This window comes from Macaca nemestrina, chromosome 9 (assembly GCF_043159975.1).
Source record: "Macaca nemestrina isolate mMacNem1 chromosome 9, mMacNem.hap1, whole genome shotgun sequence".
NCBI lineage: Eukaryota > Metazoa > Chordata > Mammalia > Primates > Cercopithecidae > Macaca > Macaca nemestrina.
The window spans coordinates 67182920-67202703 of NC_092133.1; the positions used below are offsets into that span (position 1 = coordinate 67182920).

Below are 19784 nucleotides of genomic sequence, written 5' to 3' on the forward strand. Positions count from 1 at the left end.
TTATGAACGTTCTTGTATAACAAGTGATCACAAGTACAAGAGTTTTTCTGGGATTTATGCCTAGGAGTGGAATGGCTGATTGTAAAGGCGTACATGCCTAACTTCACTAGATATTGTTAAGCTTTTCTAAAGAGGCCAATACAATTTATACCACTATCAACAATATATGAGAGTTATATCCACCCAACTTGGCAAACCTGATATTTATAAAGCTTATTTTTTGCCAATCTGGTAAGCAGATAAATGTAATTGTAATTTCCATATGCATTTCCTGATAATTGATGTGATTAAGTACCCTTTTCAGTGTTTACCAACCACTTGGATTTTCTGTTTTGTGGCTGCCTCTTCAAGTCATGCCTTATCAATTATTTCTCCTTTTTAGTTCTATTATTAATAGATTTTTCTGTATATTTGCTGAGGTTTTGTTACTAGGTGCATTCAGATTTAAAATTGTTACATCTTGTAAGTTGAGCTTTTCATATAATTTGCTTTTTGACATAACGTAATATAGCTACATCAGCTTTTTGTCATGAAATAGGAAACTGCAAATGTATGACGAATGAGTTGCCTGTTAGTATAGGCAGAAACTGCAGAACAGTCCTAGCTCGTTATTCGGGCTTTATGTATCAGTGATTTGTTCTGTTATCCCATAAAGTGAATGAGTCATTTTTGAGTTTAAAAAAATCATAGGGCTTTTTTTTTGAGGTCCAATTTGCATACAGTAAAAGGCATAAATCTTAATTATCCAGGTCAGTAAATATTTATGTATGAATATACTCCCACATCAAGATATTAAACATTTCCAGCACTCCAGCTAGCTTCTTAATGTCCCTTCCCAGTTGAAACCTACCAAAGATTTTGCTTAGTTTTGCTTATTTTGAACTTTACATAAAGTGGAAACATGCAGTATATTCTCTTTTGTGAGTGGCCTTTTCGTTCAACATTGTGTTTGTGAGATTCAGTCATGTTCTTAGGTGGCATTAGTTTTTCTTTCTTGTTGCTGTGTAGTGTTACAATGTATAACTGTATTGTAATGAATTTGTTCTGTAGTTGTAGAACATTTATGTTTCTAGTTTTTTGGCTATTGTGAATGACACTGCTGCCTTCTTGAACATGACCTGGTAAACATAAAACGTAGAGTTGCTGTGTGGTAATGTGTGCTGCCAAACAGATTTCCAAGGTGGTTGTACTAATTTACACTCCCAGAGAGTTTTAATATATAACTTACTGATTTAGCTTTGGGCAGCAAATGTTAAATTTCTGTCATCTGCGTACCATACATGGAGGAGAGCACTGAGAACTCTTTCCTGAAGCTGTATAGACACTTTTATTTTATTTTTTATTTTTATTTTTTTCTAAGACAGAGTTTCACCCTGTTGCCCAGGCAGGAGTGCAGTGGTGCGATCATGGCTCCCTGTAGCCTTGAATTCGGGGGCTCTTACCATCTTCATTGAGAAGCCTTGGCTTCCTAAAGTGCTGCAATTATGAGTGTGAGCCACCGTGCCCAGCCTGTACAGGCAATTCTAAAATGTGAAATGCCTTTCCTTTTCTGTAATTTCCCCAGAGAGTAAAGCCTACTGCATTCTTGTTTATCTAGTCTATAAATGTTAATACACAATTGATGGGAACAAAGCAACCTTAGTTCTTTTTAAGTATGAAAAGGGCCCTGTTAAAAGGCAGAATTTAAAATATTTGTAGTAGTTAGTTCTCAGGTTAAAATCATAATCTTCTAGAATGCTTTAGATTTTAAGTGGCTAATGTAGTAACACTTTATACTCAATATTGGGAGACCATGTTGTTTGGAGGCTTTCGCTGAAGCATTTAATTTCATTCTTTTGAATCAATTCATTTTGGCAGATGGGTCTAAAAAGGAACAGATCAGTTCTGTATTGAGTTCCAGCCTTAATGGCACCGAGTCTTTGAGACAATTGAGGCAAATTGAAAGTTCTGTTTTCACATTCTTCTGAAAGGGGATGTAAGGCAAATATGAGGATGCCATGGTAAGTCTGCTCCCTGTCTGGCTGTATTGGGCCAGTGTGGAAGAAAGCCTAAGACTCTGTTCCCCAGCCCTTTCTGAAAACGTTTTCAAATGCTTTCCCAAGAATCATGACCATAGGAGCCAACAGTCTATTTGGATGACTGAAAACACAGAGGTTTATGATCTGTAAAGGTAGTAGGTAACTGATTTAATCCTGTTTTTATAGGTAGGCCAGAGGGCACTTGAAGCCTTCTGATTGGTTTAATAGATTGTTGAAGGTTAAGAGTTGACTTAACATCTTTCTTAGAAAACTGAGAAATAGCTCATTACTAGGTGTGTTTTATTACCACCATCTGTAAGAAAATGCAACATAGGCATGGGAATCAAACTACCTAAAGCCTCTTCCAGGTCCTTTGTAACTGGGAAGGTTGCTTTTCCTTGTTGCTTATTGAAGAGAAAAGGAAAATGTTTATCATCAGAGAATTCAGGTTCACTAAATATTTAATCAGTGTTTATTATCTGCAGTCATTTTCTTATTACCTTATCTCATTTAATATTCAGAACAACCCTGTGAGTGGATGGTGGTATCTTTTTTTTCCTCCTGCACTTTTTGTTGAATTATCCCAATGGCATCTATTTTTGCAGATGAGCAAAATCCAGTTGCATAGAGGTTTAGTGTTGTGCCACACATCACACAGCTTCTAAGTGAGAGCTAAAATTAGAGCCGAAGGTTTTGATTACCAGTCCAGACTTTCTAGGACACCACAGCTGCCTTTCTGTAGAACACATTAACATGACTCTCAAAGTCCACAAGAGTAGTGGTGAGGTGACAGTTCAGGGGAATACTCAAAGGTCACTGTCCTTTTCAGATATCTGGGTAGTTGCTACAGTATGTGCTTAGGAATTGCTGGGAAAAAAATAATATTCTTTAAAAGTTCATCATTTTAGCAGTTAATAATCCTGGTTATAGACGTGTAAAAATATACCTTTAGAGAAGTTATTCTTAGGTAGTTATGGTTGCTTTCATTTGGAGTCTAGAGGTTTACTCTCTGTTTCTGGAATTGCACTTTCTGCTGTCCTTGGCACATTTAGAAACTTTTTCAGAAGGCCTTTTAAATTTTATTTTTTATTAAAAGAGAGCCTGTGAATTAAAGAATCTTAGGTGGTTTCTTAGCTGAAGGGACATTTGGTGAACACAAATGGAATTGTTAGGTCATGATGCTTTTTTAAGTGTACAGCTCTGGTGTTTTGTACATTCACAGTTGTGTGTATGTTCACAGTTGTGTGTATATTCACAGTCGTGCAGCCATCCTCACGATCAATTTTAGGACATTTTCCAAAGAAACCCAGTACTCAGCAATCACTTCCTTATTTCCTTCTCACCAGTCCTCGGCAACTACCAGTCTACTTTCTGTAGATTTGCTTTGTCAGGACACTTCATGTGAACAGAATCATAAAGTAAATATGTGATCTTTCCTGATTGACTTTTTTCACTTAATGGTTTCAAAGTTCATCCGTGTTGGAGCATGGATCGGAGCTGCAGTCCTTTTTATTGCAGTTAGAGGGCTTTTCCTACAGAATTTTAAGTAACGGATATGTCTAACAATGTCTCTTGTTCTCACCTACAGGAGACACAGGGTCATGGGCTTACTTTACCTATATAGGACCTTTGGTAATACTGAGGCTATTTCTATGATTTATTGTAGAACATAAGTTATTAACTGGGGAATATGGACCCTTATGACTGGCCTTTGGGATGTCCTGAATTCTTTGTAATTATATAAGATTTTATGTTTGCAAGCATTTTCTGGGGGTTAGAGGAGTCTGTGGAACAGCAGAGATCTTTAGCTTTTGTTAAAAGATAATTTTCAAAACTAATATCCTGACTCTCATACAGATGTAAAATGAACACATGTTGACTATTTTATTTTACTCCAAAAGAGGAAACCAGGCAGATGTTATAACTGGTTCAAAGGGAAAGTCCAAAGAGCTGCTCATTTATAGATCAGGAATATCAAATGAATGTGCAAATAGAGGCAGAACAACTCTCTCTCCTAGGGGGAGGAACGTCAGCTGAACCTTTCCCTGGCAGGGCGGCATTTGCATATTTAGGGATCTAGATTACTTTGCACTGCTGTCAGTTATCTACAACTTTCAGAGCTGTAAACGGCCTCCTCATAATCAGAATCTGGTAACCCGGAGGGGCATCCCAGATAATGCATAATTTTTCACTGGAAGCCGTAGGGAAAAGCATTCTCTCTCCTGTACTCTCACACCCCGACAATCAACGTGGAAGACTTCCGTGACCAAACATGTGGGATTTGTTTCCCCACACTCCAAGCAGTAGACATCACTGGGTGTCCTCTAATTCAATTCTGACACCGTCTACCTGGAGATAGCGTCAGATCTTATGGGTTGAGGGCTCAGTCCCCAAGACTTCCCCAACCTCAACCTGTTGCAAGTCTAGTCCTTTGAAATGTCTGACTGACTGTCTTCAAGGTGAGGTTCCCACGACCTCCTCTTGGATTCGATTAATTTGCTGGAACAGCGCACAGAACTCAGGGAAACATTTACTTAGGTTTACAGGTGTATTTTAAGGGATACTGCAAAGGTTACAATTGAAGAGATGCATGGGGTAAGGTATAGGGAAAGGGGTGTGGAGCTTCCATGCCTCCCTGGGTGCACCACCCTCCAGGAACCTCCATGTGTTCAGCTATTCAGAGGCTCTCTGAACCCTGTCCTTTTGGGTTTTTATGAAGGCTTCATTACATAGGCATGATTGACAACCATGTAGAAATGTGACTGGACACAGGAGGCATGATCTCATACTAATAGACTGACTGGAAACCCAGCACGGCCTGTCTGTTCAGGTTCTTGTTGGCCTTTCTGTGCAGCCTTCCTTCCCCAGAATATGGGGCACAACCCTCCCAGAAATGAGGGTTTTTTGGCCCACAATTGGACTAGAGTCTTGCCTTGATGCGGGTAAAAGGAGCACAGGAGAAGGTCGAGAGAGATTCTGTTTCCTGAGGCCCAAGGTGCCCCAACATTATAAAAGAAGACTGTAACAAGGGCTATGGGGTTATGAACCAGGAACCGTGGATGAAAGCCAATATATACCTATAACATCACAGAAACACGCTTTCCCGCTCACTTTCAACAGATATCACAAAGTTTGAAACTCTTCCAAAGATTAATTTTAAATTAAATTTACTCAGCTGCTTACTTCAGCTTTTAAAAGTAGGTTCTTGGTAATTTTGAAGGTGCACTTTCCAAAGGACGTTTATATAGGTTGAAGGTCAGAGACCTAGGGATAGGTCCCTGCTTATTCTTTTGGGCAGGCTTACATGTTGGAAATCTCCAGAGAAATAGCTTTAGTTAGGTTACACTTCTCTGCAAATATTCAGTATTTCTCATCTCTAATAGCAGCGTGACTATTGTAGGGAAGGAATTTCTACAAACGGTTATGAAAAGTCTAAGTGTCTTAACTGCGTGACAAAGATAGAGAATTCTGTTAGTAAGATAAGTATGGGATGGGAGAAGTCAACTAACCTCTGCCCTTTTTCCCCAGTCTTGATATGCTCAGAGAAGTTAAGACTTCTTTCTGTGTGAGAAATACGGGATCTTTTCCACTAGATCTTGCTTATTATCCAAGAAATTATCATTTCTAGGTTTTAGAGAATGATGAAACTCGTTTGTACTTTGAAGTATAACCTCTATACATGTGCACAGTAAGTCATTTAGGTATTTATTGTCGGAGACTCTGGGAGTTCCTAGCAAACTTAGCAACATTCCATGTGCAAATTTGTATATTTTTCCCCCCATGTCTTACCTGCTTGCTTTTGGCTGGGAGTCTATTTTCCTACATAACTGGTAATTGCTCTTACCTCTGTGTCCTTCAGTGTGTTCCTCTGCTTATTGAATTCAGTTTTATGCATTTTAGTCTTCTCTCCTAGTATAAGCTCCTCCTGATACTTTTAAAAATGTATTTCAGAAGAGAGGTGCTCAGAATTGTTACTTAACAGAATCAGCATCTGCGTTCACTTGTCTTGACCACAAGTAAATTAATAAAGGGACCATTTAGCAATGTTTCGGGTTCAGCTTTTAGGAACTTAAAAGCTTTGGTTTTCCATGAGTGCACTTCTCATGACTTGGGAACATTTCATATGTGTGTCCTTTCTGTGGCCAAGATGTTTTTCTTATTTCAGGGATGGAAAGATGCTTTGGCTGAATACTCCTGTGCTAAGTGTAGAGCAGTTAGTGCTTGGGGAATGGTACCAAGTGTACGTATCTGGCAAGGCCTGGCTAGAAGGGAAAATGTAGACTCTTAAGCTTTTTGAAACAAACTTCTCAGATACTGGATCTCTTGACTCACATAGTGGAATTTTGGGGGAAGTATGTGGTTTTCTTTTTGTCTCCTAAGAAATGATGATTCAGTTTCCTCAGACATTTCTCACAGTCACTGCTGGTTGCTTGGAATGGCTGTCTGGTTTTGTTGCTCAGTTCTTCTTTAATGACCCAAGGGGATTTTCCCTTTCGGGTTGTGATGCGTTTTTGATGATAAACTTTAATGCCTTTGGAGGCTATAAAGACAATAGTGTTTTCTTACCTGTTTACTTGAGTTCTGTAGACTGTAATATGAAAGAAAATCAGATTAAATTAGCTTTGCTTTCTGTGTTTTTTTGGGGGGTGGTGCAGAAGTTGGTAAGAATAAATATACTAACTCTCTGAGTCTCTTCTGTATTTTAACTTCACTCCCTAACCTGAAGCTTAGTCCTTAGAGTAACATTTGAACTGGGTAGAACAGATTTTTCTTTTCTCAACAGCCCGTTCCCGCTTTAAAGCTCAGATTTATGGTCCTTCTGGAAAAAGTATTGAGTGTTGAATAGTTCAGGAAAACAAATAACAAATTCTGTCATCTCTGCAAGATTGTGGGGTAGAAGATTTTGATTTTGATTAATATCTGGCCAAAGAAAAAATATTAGCCAGGAAAAATGATTTGATATCTAGTAGAGTGACGTGACTGGGCCCTGACTTCTAACACTTCCCAGGAAGGCTTGGTGGGTATCTTTTCACCACTACCTGAATACCGGGTAGCCATTACATTTGGTGATTGGGTGTCAGTAGTATGTTAAGTCAGCTACTGGGTCATCTTTTAATGAAAGAAAAGGATGGGGAAGAGAAGCAATTCTTAAGCAGGGTTGCCTATCAGAATCACCTGAGGGAGGTTTACAAAACACACATTCTGTGCTCAGTGACCCTCTGGGTGGGGTATTCTGACCAGGAAGATAATTCATTCCAGGAATCATGCTTCTTGGATGATATCGATGGACCCCACTGGCTTCATGGAAAGAACATTGAAGAAGTAGTTAGATTCTCATGGGGGCTGTGCCTCTGGTTTGAAACCAGGGAAGGCACATTTTGGTATTAGTCTCTGGCCTCAGTTTCTTCATCACTGAAATGAGATTGGATGATAGGTGGTCTCTAAGGTTCCTTCAGACAGTAACATTTTATGATTTTGAAGACAACTCTTCTGATACTTTTCAAACTAATTTCTTTCCGTCTTTCTTTTGTAAGCAGATAAGTAGTATGAGTGTAAGTCTCTAGCTTAGAGAAGAATGAAGTTTGCTGTTCGAGGAGGCCGTACAATAGCAGTTCACTTCCCCAAAATGCTCAGCCCTTGTAGGACGCTTTTAGGTCATCTGGAAGTTCTGTATGCCTTCATTGGGAGTGTAGTGAAGATGAGAGCCTTTCCTTTGGCTCTTGGAGTAAACTAGCTGACAGGACTGTGAGAACTGTTGGTCTCCTGATTTGTGCCACTGATAGTTTGGCTCTGGAAAACTAGGCAGTGGAAAAAACAATGCATTTTGAACCAGAAGATTTGAGTCCTGGCTCCACTATTTCCGAGCTTTGTGACCTGTAGGCCTCAGTGTCTTCATCTGTGAAGGACAGATTCAGCTCTGATGGCCTATGATGTGATGAACCTTGTGAACTTGTAGGCAAGTGCCCCTGTGTGCAGAGTCCAGTTACAGTTAGCCAGCCATTCTCCTCTGCAGATTCAACCTGCCACTGTGTCTTGTTAAGCTTAAATAGGCCAGATGTGGGAGAGGGGGCAGAAACATCCTAGGATCTTGTAAAACAAAACTGTCAAAAATACAGGCAATATCATAATTACTTTACTTTATTTGAATAAATGTTGAGTTTCTGCTGTGTTGAAGATGCTGTTTTAGGCAGTGTAGGAGATATAAGACTTATATCCTCCTCCTAATTTGTACTCTTGTCAGCACCTGGTACCATAGAGAGTTCATATATTAAAATTATTTGGTTATTCTCCCTAACCAGAGTTGAATTCTTTCCTTCTAGGACAAATTAACTCACAATGCAATAGGCTAACGCAGTTTGGCCCTGAGTGACTCTTGAGAAATACCCTGATTTGAGGCACACTGGAAACGTGGCACATTAGAAATGCCAAGAAGAGGCCGGGCACGGTGGCTCACGCCTGTAATCCCAGCACTTTGGGAGGCCGAGGTGGGTGGATCACGAGGTCAGGAGATCGAGACCATCCTGGCTAACATGGTGAAACCCTGTCTCTACTAAAAATACAAAAAATTAGCCGGGCATGGTAGCAGGCGCCTGTAGTCCCAGCTTCTCCAGAGGCTGAGGCAGGAGAATGGCGTGAACCCGGGAGCTTGCAGTGAGCCAAGATTGTGCCACTGCACTCCAGCCTGGGTGATAGAGCAAGACTCTGTCTAAAAAAAAAAAAAAGAAGAAATGCGAAGAAGACATTGTACAGGAGAGTGAAGGGGAACTTTCTGTAGTGAAGTAGCTTTCCCGGAAACTTGACTCTATAATGAAGCTATAGATCAGTGAAATCATTAGGGCATTACTGTTTTGAACATTTCCTCAAGTGAATAACAGACTTACCCTCAGGGCCCTATGTCTCTGTTGTGGCCCAACAAGCCACATTCAGACAAGGAGTCAGTTTGAGAGGTACAAGTTGTTATGGAAGCCCGAGGAAACTGGTTTGTGTGCACTTCAGTTTTGACCATACAACCTTCACTCACTTAGCACTGTGCAATAATCCACTGAGCAAAATTGCCACATTTTCCTTGGCAGGGAATCTGTGTGCCTGTGGCAGTTCAAAAATTATTTGTAGAGTGGGTCAGCCTGTCAGCAGGAATGTTTTTCTTTGATCTTCAGCCTGTTTTTCTTTAATGTGAGCAAAACAGTAAAGAGAGAATACATTGGAATATCTTGTTGGTTCCCCTGTTTGGCTTTACTTACAGTTCTTTGGTTTTCTTCTTTTAGGTCATACTTTTCCAATTAGTATGTAGATATTTATAATGTTTTGAAGCCTGAGAGATGGTTCCAATATCTTGTGGAATTCAGCTCTGAGTGTGAAGTCCTGACTTTGCCTCTTTCTGTAAGTTTGACCCAGCAAGTCACTTAACCTTTCTTGACTTCAGTTTTCCCCATCTATAAAGTGATACTGCACATAATGGTTTTTTTCTTTTCTTTCCTTTTTCCCTTTCCTTTTCCTTTTCCCCTTTCCTTTTCCTTTTCCCCTTTCCTTTTCCTTCCCTCTCCCTTTCCTTCTCCCTTTGCTTTTCCCTTTCCTTTTCCTGAGATAGAGTCTCACTCTGCTGCCCAAGTTGTATTGGAGTGCAGTAGCATGCTCATAGCTCAATGCGGCCTCAAATGCCCGGGCCAAGTGATCCTCCTGCCTCACCCTGCCGAGTAGCTGGGACTACAGGAGTGTGCCACCATGCCTGCTTTTTTGTTTGTTTGTTTTTTAAATTTTTTTTGTAGGGATAGGATCTTGTTATGTTGCTCAGGCTGGTCTTGAATTCCTGGCCTTAAGGGATCCTCCTGCCTTAACCTCTCAAAGTGCTGGGATTACAAGTACTTTGTAATGTGTAAATGACCTGTACATTCTTAATCTAATAGCCTCATGAAGTTATAAAGTACAAATAAAATAACATGAAAGCCATTTAGAGTTTTAAAGTTGTATAAGGCTATGTATTCTCATTAAATTAAATTTTAATAAATTTAAAAGATAAAATTATTTTTATAAAATAAATTTATTTTAAAAATTTTAATTACGTTAAAAAGTTAATTTTTTTTTTTTTTTTTTTTTGAGACAGAGTCTTGCTCTGTCGCCCAGGCTGGAGTGCAGTGGTGTGATCTTGGCTCACTGCAACCCCCGCCTCCCAGGTTCAAGTGATTCTCATGCTTCAGCCTCCCGAAAAGCTGGGACTACAGGTGTACACCATGTCTGGCTAATTTTTGTATTTTTAGTAGAGACAGGGTTTCCCCATGTTAGCCAGGCTGGTCTCAAACTGCTGACCTCAGGTGATCTACCCGCCTTGGCCTCCCAGAGTGCTGGGATTAAAGGTAGGAGCCACTGTGCCTGGCCAAATTAAAAAGTTAATACTTTTTAAGTGCTTCACTCTTTCCTGTGCATGTTGTCATGGCCTCTTTTTCTAAATTAGTTTTATTCTTTCTGTAATCAGGGGTCACCAAATCTTTGAGTTTTAGAGGGAAGAGAAAGTTTTTAGTGAAACAAGTGGATGAACTCTGATCCCTATAAAATATTGCCTTCATGCAGTAGGCACTCCAAAAATAATTGTTGAATGACTGAAACTCTTAAACAGCAGTAGGCGTATGTATAGCAGAGACAACATTACAGAGCAGAGCTCTTTCTAGGTTGCCATGGTAGCTAGCTTTGAGGGACTACCTGAATGGAGGTGCTGTTGCTTTTGAATAAAACAAATATACAGGGTGTCTTAGTCCATTTTCTGCTGTGATAGCGGAATACCACAGATTGGGTAATTATAAACAATAGAAGTTTATTTGGCTAATGATTCTAGAGGCTGGGAAATCCAAGAACATGGCACTGATATCTAGTGAGGGCCTTCTTGCTGAATAATAACATGGCAGAAGGGCAAGTGAGCACTCGAGCTATAGGGGATGGGCCAAGACATCATCCTTTATCAGAAGCCCACTCCCAAGATAATTGCATTAATATACTCATGAGGACATAACACTCCTAATCTAAATCACCTGTTAAAGATCCCACCTCTCAACACTGTTACAGTGGCAATTAAATTTCATTGTGAGTTTTAGGGGGGACACTCAAATCATAGCAGGTAGTTAGGTTGAGTAATGGAGAAAGGATTGTATTAGCTCCAAGGAAAGATGCATCATCCAGTGTGGGTCTGGAAGTGTTTGCCAGATGGCTTTTCTCTTTTAGTAATATTCATTTGTAGAATGTTTCTTTAGGTATAAATTGAAGCTGAAGTAATTTAATAAGGAAAAAATATCACTGCCTAATTGGTATTTGGTCACGAGCAGTACCAGTTCTTAAGATTTTTTTGGAGGTAGCAAGGGGTGGGTAGTGCTACTATTGGAAGTTTGCTTCTGGAATCTTTTGCTCTCTTGAAGTGATTTGGAGATTAAAAGAGTTTAGTATCATTGGGGATAGCTGTGGTCTACTGTCAGGAAGTAACTCATGACTTGAGATCATATTCCTGACCTCACAAAAATGTTAAGAGAATAAATCATAAGTATAAAAAGCACTGAGATTGTGTAGAGTGGAAAATAACATTAGTGTTAGCTCCCTCACACAACCACATTCTAAATTTAAGGAAGCAAGAAGTAAAATCACTCTGAAGCACTGGTTTTAAAACTGTAGATTATGATCCATTTAGAGGCACACAAAATCAGTTTAGTAGATCAAGCGTTAAAGAAGGAAGAAATAGAAATGTGAGTACGTTACAAGTAATAAGGTGCTAAGTATTATTTTGGAAACTTTTGGTTTTATATCTTTCTGTTTCTACATGTATTAGATTGTGTTGTAAAATACATTTACAACACAATCTCATACACGTAGAATCTAATACACATGTCGGAACAGTTTGAAACTCAGTGGTCTAACAAGTAGCATACCCCAAATTTACAGTATTTGTAGCCTTCTGCTGTTGATTACATTCACGAAAAGGTCTTGCACCCTTAAAGTGAAGGCTGAAAGAGTTTTATGTCATTGGGGAGAGTGGGCTACCAAGGTCCCATAAATTCTAGGAGCTGCTTTTTGTCTAATGATTAGGATTATTGAGTACTATTTCAATGCCTTTTGGGTATCATCTGAAATCTAATCATTGGATTGGAAATGGAATAAACAAGAGAAAGGCTAGTTTACTCATTATTTGACAATAGCTCTTTAAAGTAGTTAAAATTATGAATATTCCTACTGCTAAGGTTTATCAGAGTTTGTTTTTTTCCTTTAATATTACACTTATAAAAATATTATTCACTGGGCAAATAATTTTTTGTTTGTTTGTTTTTTTATTCTAGAGGAATACCTTTCCAATTTTATAACAGTGAAGGAAGGAATGTTTTACTTGTAGAAACTACCAAAACTACTGTTCTGTTAAGCAAGGGTTGGAGATAAACTCCCCTGTCCCCTGTCCCCACCCAGGCACACACATATACAATGCAGCTTATTTTATGACTGTATTGTTCTTATGTTTCTTCTTCTACATAAAAACATAAAGGTTGGTGAAATAATTTACCTGGAGTTGCGCAGTAAGCTAGTGGCCTTCATGGATGACCATTCACAGTTCTTGTATTTCCAGAGACACAATACATTGATAAAGTTGAAATAAACAGAAGCCTAAGAATTATAAGTATATATTCAGAGATATATAGACAAAAAAGTACTGTACTGCTATAAGTAAAAAGACATAGTGGGAATAGTAATTATAATCACATTAACTTCTGTGCCATCTCTGTCTAGATCAGGGGTGTCCAATCTTTTGGCTGTCCTGGGCCACATTGGAAGAAGAATAATTGTCTTGGGCCACACGTAAAATATACTAATGATAGCTGATGAGCTTAAAAAAAATAAAAGTTGCAAAAAAAAATCTCATGATGTTTTAAGAAAGTTTACAAATTTGTTCTGGGCTACATTCAGAGCTCTCCTGGACTGCATGTTGGACAAGGTTGATCTAGATGTTTATCTATAGTCATGACCTAACGGTATAGTTTTAGTATGTTATACATGGTACCATGTATCCAAGGTAGATCCTGTCAAGAACATAAATTGTGAAAAGAAAATTCTTGGGATGCTACTGGATTGTCATGTGTTACTCCTCTGCCTATGAATACTGAAAATCAAGAATTGAAAGTGCTGAATACTGAGTCAAGAGGCACGCGTTCCTAGACTCCACTTAAACACAAGCATGTCTGTATGAGCGTAGTCCTGTCATTTCACTTTGGGGTCTCTGCTTGTAAAATGAAAATGTTAGACTTGATCTTCCAAGTTCCCTTCAGCTCTTAGATTCTGTGCTTCCCAAGGGCTGGAGTATTGCATCAGGGCCCAGGCTGGGGTTTGTGCTATTTTCAAGGCCCTAAGGAACTGCATCATCCTTTATTCCAAGGAGATAGGATACATTACGCCACAGAGCCCGATAATTCAGTGAGCTGTCAGTGTTGTGAGTTGCATCTACATTGGGGACTGAGCCTAGGTTGTTTGTAGTAACCTAGGAGGACCTTAGAATGATGCCAGGAGATGTAATTTCTGTGATCAACTAGTTGACTACTCAAAAAGCTTGTCAGGACTCATCCAACTACAGTGTCATTCTGTCTTTGGTGTTAAAGAATTTATATATATCTCCTTTTAAAGGATCCCCTTTGAATTTAAGAATTGCCATTATCTTTGTAAGAATCAAAGCACATACAAAGAAAATATATTCTTGCTAAATATAATTTTTTAAATGTTAGTGAGGAATGTCTTTATATCTTAATTTTAAGGCTTTTAAAAATTAGTTTGCATTTGCTGGTTCTTTGCTGTCACCCTAGTACTAGTTATATTACTTTTTTATTCAGTGCTGTGAATTGTTCATATTATCTATAGTCATCTTTTGACATTGGTAACCTCTGTTTTCTGGGTGAATTAAGAATTAGTATAACCAGAAGAAAAGCTAATCTGAATGATTGTTCTTTCATCATCTCGTTCATATACAGTATTTAACCATCTGGTTTGACCACAACTTTCACACTAGACGAGTCTTTATAATGATAGAAATCATGACATACTTTTGATGATAGACTCCTCTGGTCTTTCCCAGGTTTTGGCTGGTATTGCCGTTGCTTTGGATTGAGGTAGTTGATGCAGCAGTGGGCTCTGGGGAATGGCCACCAAGAACTATTGGGGAATTGCAGATAAACTGTCTCCATGGGTAGCCCTCCAGGGAACCTGATAGTTGTCTAATGTTAATTACCTTATAACACAGTCTAATTACTAAGAGTATTGTCTGAGTCCATTCAGGCTGCTATAACAAAACGCCATAAAGGTGGTGGTATATAAACAAAAATCCATTTCTCTCAGTTCTGGAGGCCAGGAAGCCCAAGATCAAGGCAACAGCAGATATGGTGCCTGATGAGGCCCGCTTCCTGGAAGGTGGCCTTCGTGAAAGTGGTTCATAGAAAATGTCTTCTCACTGTGTCTTCACATGGTAGAAGGGGCAAATTTGCTCTCTGAGGTCTCTTTTATAAAGTCACTAATCTTATTCACGAGGCCTGTGCCTTCATGATCTAATGACCTCCCAAAGGCTCCCTCTTCCTCCCACCATCAGCTTGAGGGTTAGATTTCAACATATGAATTTTGGGAGGATGTAAACATTCAGTTCATTGCAGGTATAAATGTTTTCAACAAACATTTGTTGAGTATCTGTCCTTTTTCTAAGCTTTCATGTTCCTACTAGAACATTGGATGTGGATATCCAATAGGAATATATTTAAGTCAGTATCATTATGTTTTTCTCAAAACATCTTCTACCTTCTTTATCTTCCCTTCCTCTTCTAGTCTTACCGTAGTTAATAGTGATATTAACTATTAACATCAGAGTTAACCAGTCTCTTGAACTTGAACTTGAAAATTTTGAATGATCTATACCCACAACCGACAAAATTACTCACATACTTAAAAATCCATGCCCTTTGTTTTGTTTTATTGCTATTGTTTATAATTTACTTATTTTTACCTGATACTATGTTCTGGAATTTTTTCTACGTAGTTCATGTAGATCTGTCTTCTTTTTAATGTTTCATAGTATGGGTACATAAAATGCACATATTACAGTTTATTTAACCATTCTTCTGTGGGTGGACATTTACATTATTTTTTCCCTTCTGTTATTAGAGAGAATACTGAAATGAATATCCTTGAACTTGTTTATTTGTATACTTTATTGCTTTAAAAAAGTTCCTATCAGTTTATATATCAGTTTTTCTAAGTCCTTTTTAAATATGGACTGGATTAGCCCATTCTTGCATTGTTGTTAAGAAATACCTGAGTTTGGGTAATTTATAAAGAAAAGAGGTTTAATTGGCTCACGTTTCTGCATATTTGTACAAACATGGCTTCAACATCTGCTTCTGGTGAGACCTCAGGAAGCTTACAATCATGGTGAAAGGCAAAACTTGAGCAGGCACGTCACATGGCAAGAGTGAGAGCAAGAAAGAGAGAGGGGGGAGGTCCTAGACTTTTAAACACCCAGATCTCACATGAACTAACTGAGCAAGAACTCATTTATCACCAAGGGGATGGTACTAAACCATTCATGAAAGATGCGCCCCCATGATCCAGTCACCTCCCACCAGACCTCATCTCCAATACTGGGAATCACATTTCAACATGAGATTTAGGGGATAGGTATCCAAACCATATCATGAACCTAGCATACTTCTCCCAGCTTCAGGTCTCTGATTTAAGTGTTCACTCATTTACTTGGTCACTGTTAGTTGGGCACTGTCAGCCACTGTCCATGTTTGTATTCAGTATAAATTGTGTGCCAGGCACTCTGCCACATGGTGGGGATTTAGCACTGGATGAGACAGAAATGGTCCCTGCTATCATGTAGCTTACACTTTGCCACATAGAACTTTTGCCATATGCAGACTCTTTTTATGCATTTGCAGCTACTATCCTCTCTTTCTGGTGTGATTTTTTTCCTTTTAACTTTTCTACCTAGAGAATTTTCTTTCACCCTCTTAACCGGCTTAAATTTTATCCTCTGTCATTATCTTTATCCCTTCAGAGTTAGATAGTCCTTCGTCAGTGCTTCATCTTGGCACTCATATGTTGTTTGTGACTATTCCCCTGAGAAGTTTTAGTGATTTGTTTATATGTGTACGTGCCTGTGTGTGTATATGGACACACATCTACCTCTTGCATTAGATTGTAAATTCAGTATAGACTTGGAACTATGATATGTACCTGAACACTTCCCCAGCTTACTGCCTTCAACCCTGGAGATGCTTAATCAATGTTGATTCAGTGAATGAATAGTAAACTATAAAACGACCTTAGTTTGTACAGGGCATTGTAGGGGATTGTACATATTAATAGAACTGGTCTGTCTTCAAGGACCTAACCATATAGTCAGGGAGATAAGAAACAGATGAGTAGACTGCAAGGCAGGTTGTGTTAAGCTCTGTATAGGACTTACCACAAATGAGTACTGGAGGATAATTTAAAGGGAGAGAGGAATTCTTGTGAATGAGATACTCTGGTAAGTTTACAGAGGACATGTTTTTTCTTGCTTGTACCAGGTGTTGTGAGGAATACACATGATGATAAGATATGGTTGCTAAGAGTCAAGTAAGGCCTTAGAGCAGGCGTTGGTAAATTGTGGTCTACAAGCCATATCTGGCTCTTGCATTCTTTTATGTGGTCCTTGTGCTACGAATGATTTTTACATTTTAAAAATTGTTAAAGAATATTTTGTGAACATGAAAATTGTATGAAATTCAAATTTTGGTGCCCATAATTACATTGTGTTGGAACACAGCCATGTTCCTTTGTTTACACACTAACTGTGACTATATTTGCCCTCCAGCAGCAGAGATGAGTAGTTGTAAAGGAGGACCTTTGCTTCGCAACACCTAAAATATAAAATAATTTAGTATCAGGCTCATTACAGAACCAGTTTGCTGACCACTAGGGTAGAGAATAGGAAAGATTCAAATAGAGAAGAGAAATGACATTCATATTGGGGGTATTAGTTTGAGTTAAGAGAGTGGAACAGTGATTCTGGCAGTCATATAGAAACTTTAGGGCTGAAGGGACGATCTGGCTTAACCCTCTTACTGTATAAAATAGGCACAAGATCAAAAATAGTCTCAAAGTCCACTAGCTGCTAAGTGGCAGTGGAGTGCTGCTGGAGTGACTGGTACAGAAGCCTTGAGGGCTGCAGATGATAATAAGATTATTGCTGACCTTGCCCTTGAAAAATGAGAGTTGAAGTACAAACTAAGAACAGACTTCTTTTCTCTCTCTAAATGGAATATTTCTATTTTTCTCTTGTATTTCTAGAAGGCCTTTGAGCCCTACTTAGAGATTTTGGAAGTATACTCCACAAAAGCCAAGAATTATGTAAATGGGCATTGCACCAAGTATGAGCCCTGGCAGCTAATTGCATGGAGTGTCGTGTGGACCCTGCTGATAGTCTGGGGATATGAGTTTGTCTTCCAGCCAGAGAGTAAGTATGCTGTCTCCTCTGTAAAGGTGTAGTGGTGTGTCACTAGCCTCAAACTAATTGCTGACAGATAGGACTAATTTATTGCCTTTGGTTGTTTTTTTTTTTTTTTTTTTTTTTGAGACAGAGTCTCAATCTTTCGCTAGGCTGGAGTACACTGGCCTAATCTTGGCTCACTGCAACCTTTGCCTCCCAGGTTCAAGTGTTCCTCCTGCCTCAGCCTCCCGAGTAGCTGGGACTACAGGCAGGTGCCACCACGCCCAGCTAATTTTTGTATTTTTAGTAGAGACAGGGTTTCACTATGTTGGCCAGGATCGTCTCGATCTCTTGAGCTCGTGATCCACCTGCCTCGGCCTCCCAAAGTGCTGGGATTACAGGCATGAGCCACCATGCCCGGCCCTGGTTTGGTTCTTATTTTTAAAATCTGTTTAAATGTGAAGAGGTACTTTGTCTTCTGATTGGTCACGTTACAACAGGACTCTTGTGTAACTAATACTCTTTACATTGATTTTTTTTTTGGATTTGTAGTTTATGTAAAAACACCTTAGAATTAATCATTGTAAGGATCCACAGATATCTCCGTATGGCTTAAACCTTTGGTACCAGTTTCTTTCCTAGAACATAGTTATGTCACCTGGAGTTCCCAGAGCAGGAATTTATTGCCTTCCATTTTGTGCTATCCTTTTCAGTAAAGATTAGGTGAAATTGGAACAGCACTTATATGGTGACCACTTGAGTGCTTGTTATGTGCCAGGGACTGCATCAGGCTGTGGGGATATCTGCACAAGTGGTACCGGATCTCTCTCCTCTTAGAGTTGAACTTCTGGTGTCAGGGGATCGTATACTTTGAGCGTCCTAGAAGTGACTCAGTGCTAGATCAACATGGGGAAGAAGAGGCCACTTCTCAGTGATCTGCTTCTGAATCTTCCACCTTTGCTTAGGATTAAGCCCCTCTCCTGCCCACCCACCTTTTTCCCACCTAGAAACCTGGTTGCGTGTTACCTTTCTTATGAGTTATTTTCCTCTGCAGTCTGCGCTTGGTAAGTGTTGTTAGTACATAAATACAAGTAGTAGATTTGGTGCTGGATGTTCTGTAACACTCCCCTGCACCCTTTCCCCACTCTTAGTAGGGTATCGGAGTTAACTTCCTTGAGATAAGTAAACAGTAACATTGAAGATAATCATTAGCTGTTTCTCATTTGCTTGAAATTTCCCCACCACTTTGCTTCCCTGATAACACCTGTTTAAAAGGGCTCTTTTACTATGTTTTTTCTGCTTTTCTTCTCTTGTTCAAGGAAAGTCAATTTAGAAGCCAGATTCCATTTTTATCTCTTTACCCTGCAAATAGCTTCTTAGCTGTTTATGGCGCAGTAAACATTGCAAATCATGACAACCAAGAAGCAAGTTCCAACTGCTTAGAGTTTTTAAATTAAAGTAGAAATGAGACGTGACTCTCCTGTGTAAATCTGTAGCTCACCCCGGCTTTAAAAAACCTTGTCCTCAGTTGCTGCTCCTAGTCCTTGCAAGATTTTCTGATAAACTCTGAGAAATTAGACTGGCCAGCCCTTCCACTGCATCTGCTCAATGGTTTGGATATGGATGTAGCTCGTGTCCTTCTGCTCATGCTTATTCCTTTCCTAGGAGGTATTCAATTCAGTGAGTAAGCGGCCCATTTTATAGGACTCTGAGGGTGGCAAGAAATGTACTTTCTATTTTTTAACTTTTCATTAAAAAAAAAATCAGTCTTTGCTTATGCATCTTTCTATTATAATAAAATATATATAACATAAAATTTACCACTTAACCATTTTTAAGTGTAGAGTTAGTTGTGTGGCAGAAAGTACATTCACATTATTGTACAGGCATCACTACTACCAGAACTTTTTCATCGCCCCACTGGAACTCCATTTTAATAAACATCAAATAATAACTGCCCATTACTCTCTCCCCCATCCCCTGGCAATCACCATTTATTTATGGTACCACTTTGTTTTACAAATGTACGACCATTCAAAGGTGGTACATTTATGAAACAAGGCTAAGCTTAGAGATCTGAGATTTATATGTTACTTGCTATGATTAGTATTAACTTTAGGTATTTACTTCTTTTAAAATTTTAAAAAATTAATTGGCAAATAAACATTGTATTTATCATGTACAACATATTGTTTTGAAATATGTATACATTGTGAAATGGCTAAATTGAGCTAATTAACATGCATTACCTCCCATTTTTTCATTTTTTTTGTGGTTAGGTATTTACTTCTGTT

General features: G+C 38.9%; 1 protein-coding gene across 5 annotated transcripts in view; it reads left to right on the forward strand.

Moving 5' to 3' along the window:
• Positions 1-19784, forward strand: part of LOC105466064 (sphingosine-1-phosphate lyase 1) — an 85437-nt gene that overhangs the window by 32618 nt on the left and 33035 nt on the right. For 4 of the 5 annotated variants that reach the window (XM_011714927.3, XM_011714924.3, XM_011714923.3 and 1 more), the window contains one exon: positions 17352-17517. The exons of the other annotated variant lie outside the window; for it this stretch is intronic. In XM_011714927.3, the coding sequence (XP_011713229.2) occupies positions 17352-17517 (166 nt within the window). The remainder of the gene's footprint in view (positions 1-17351; positions 17518-19784) is intronic. 5 annotated transcript variants of the gene reach the window in all.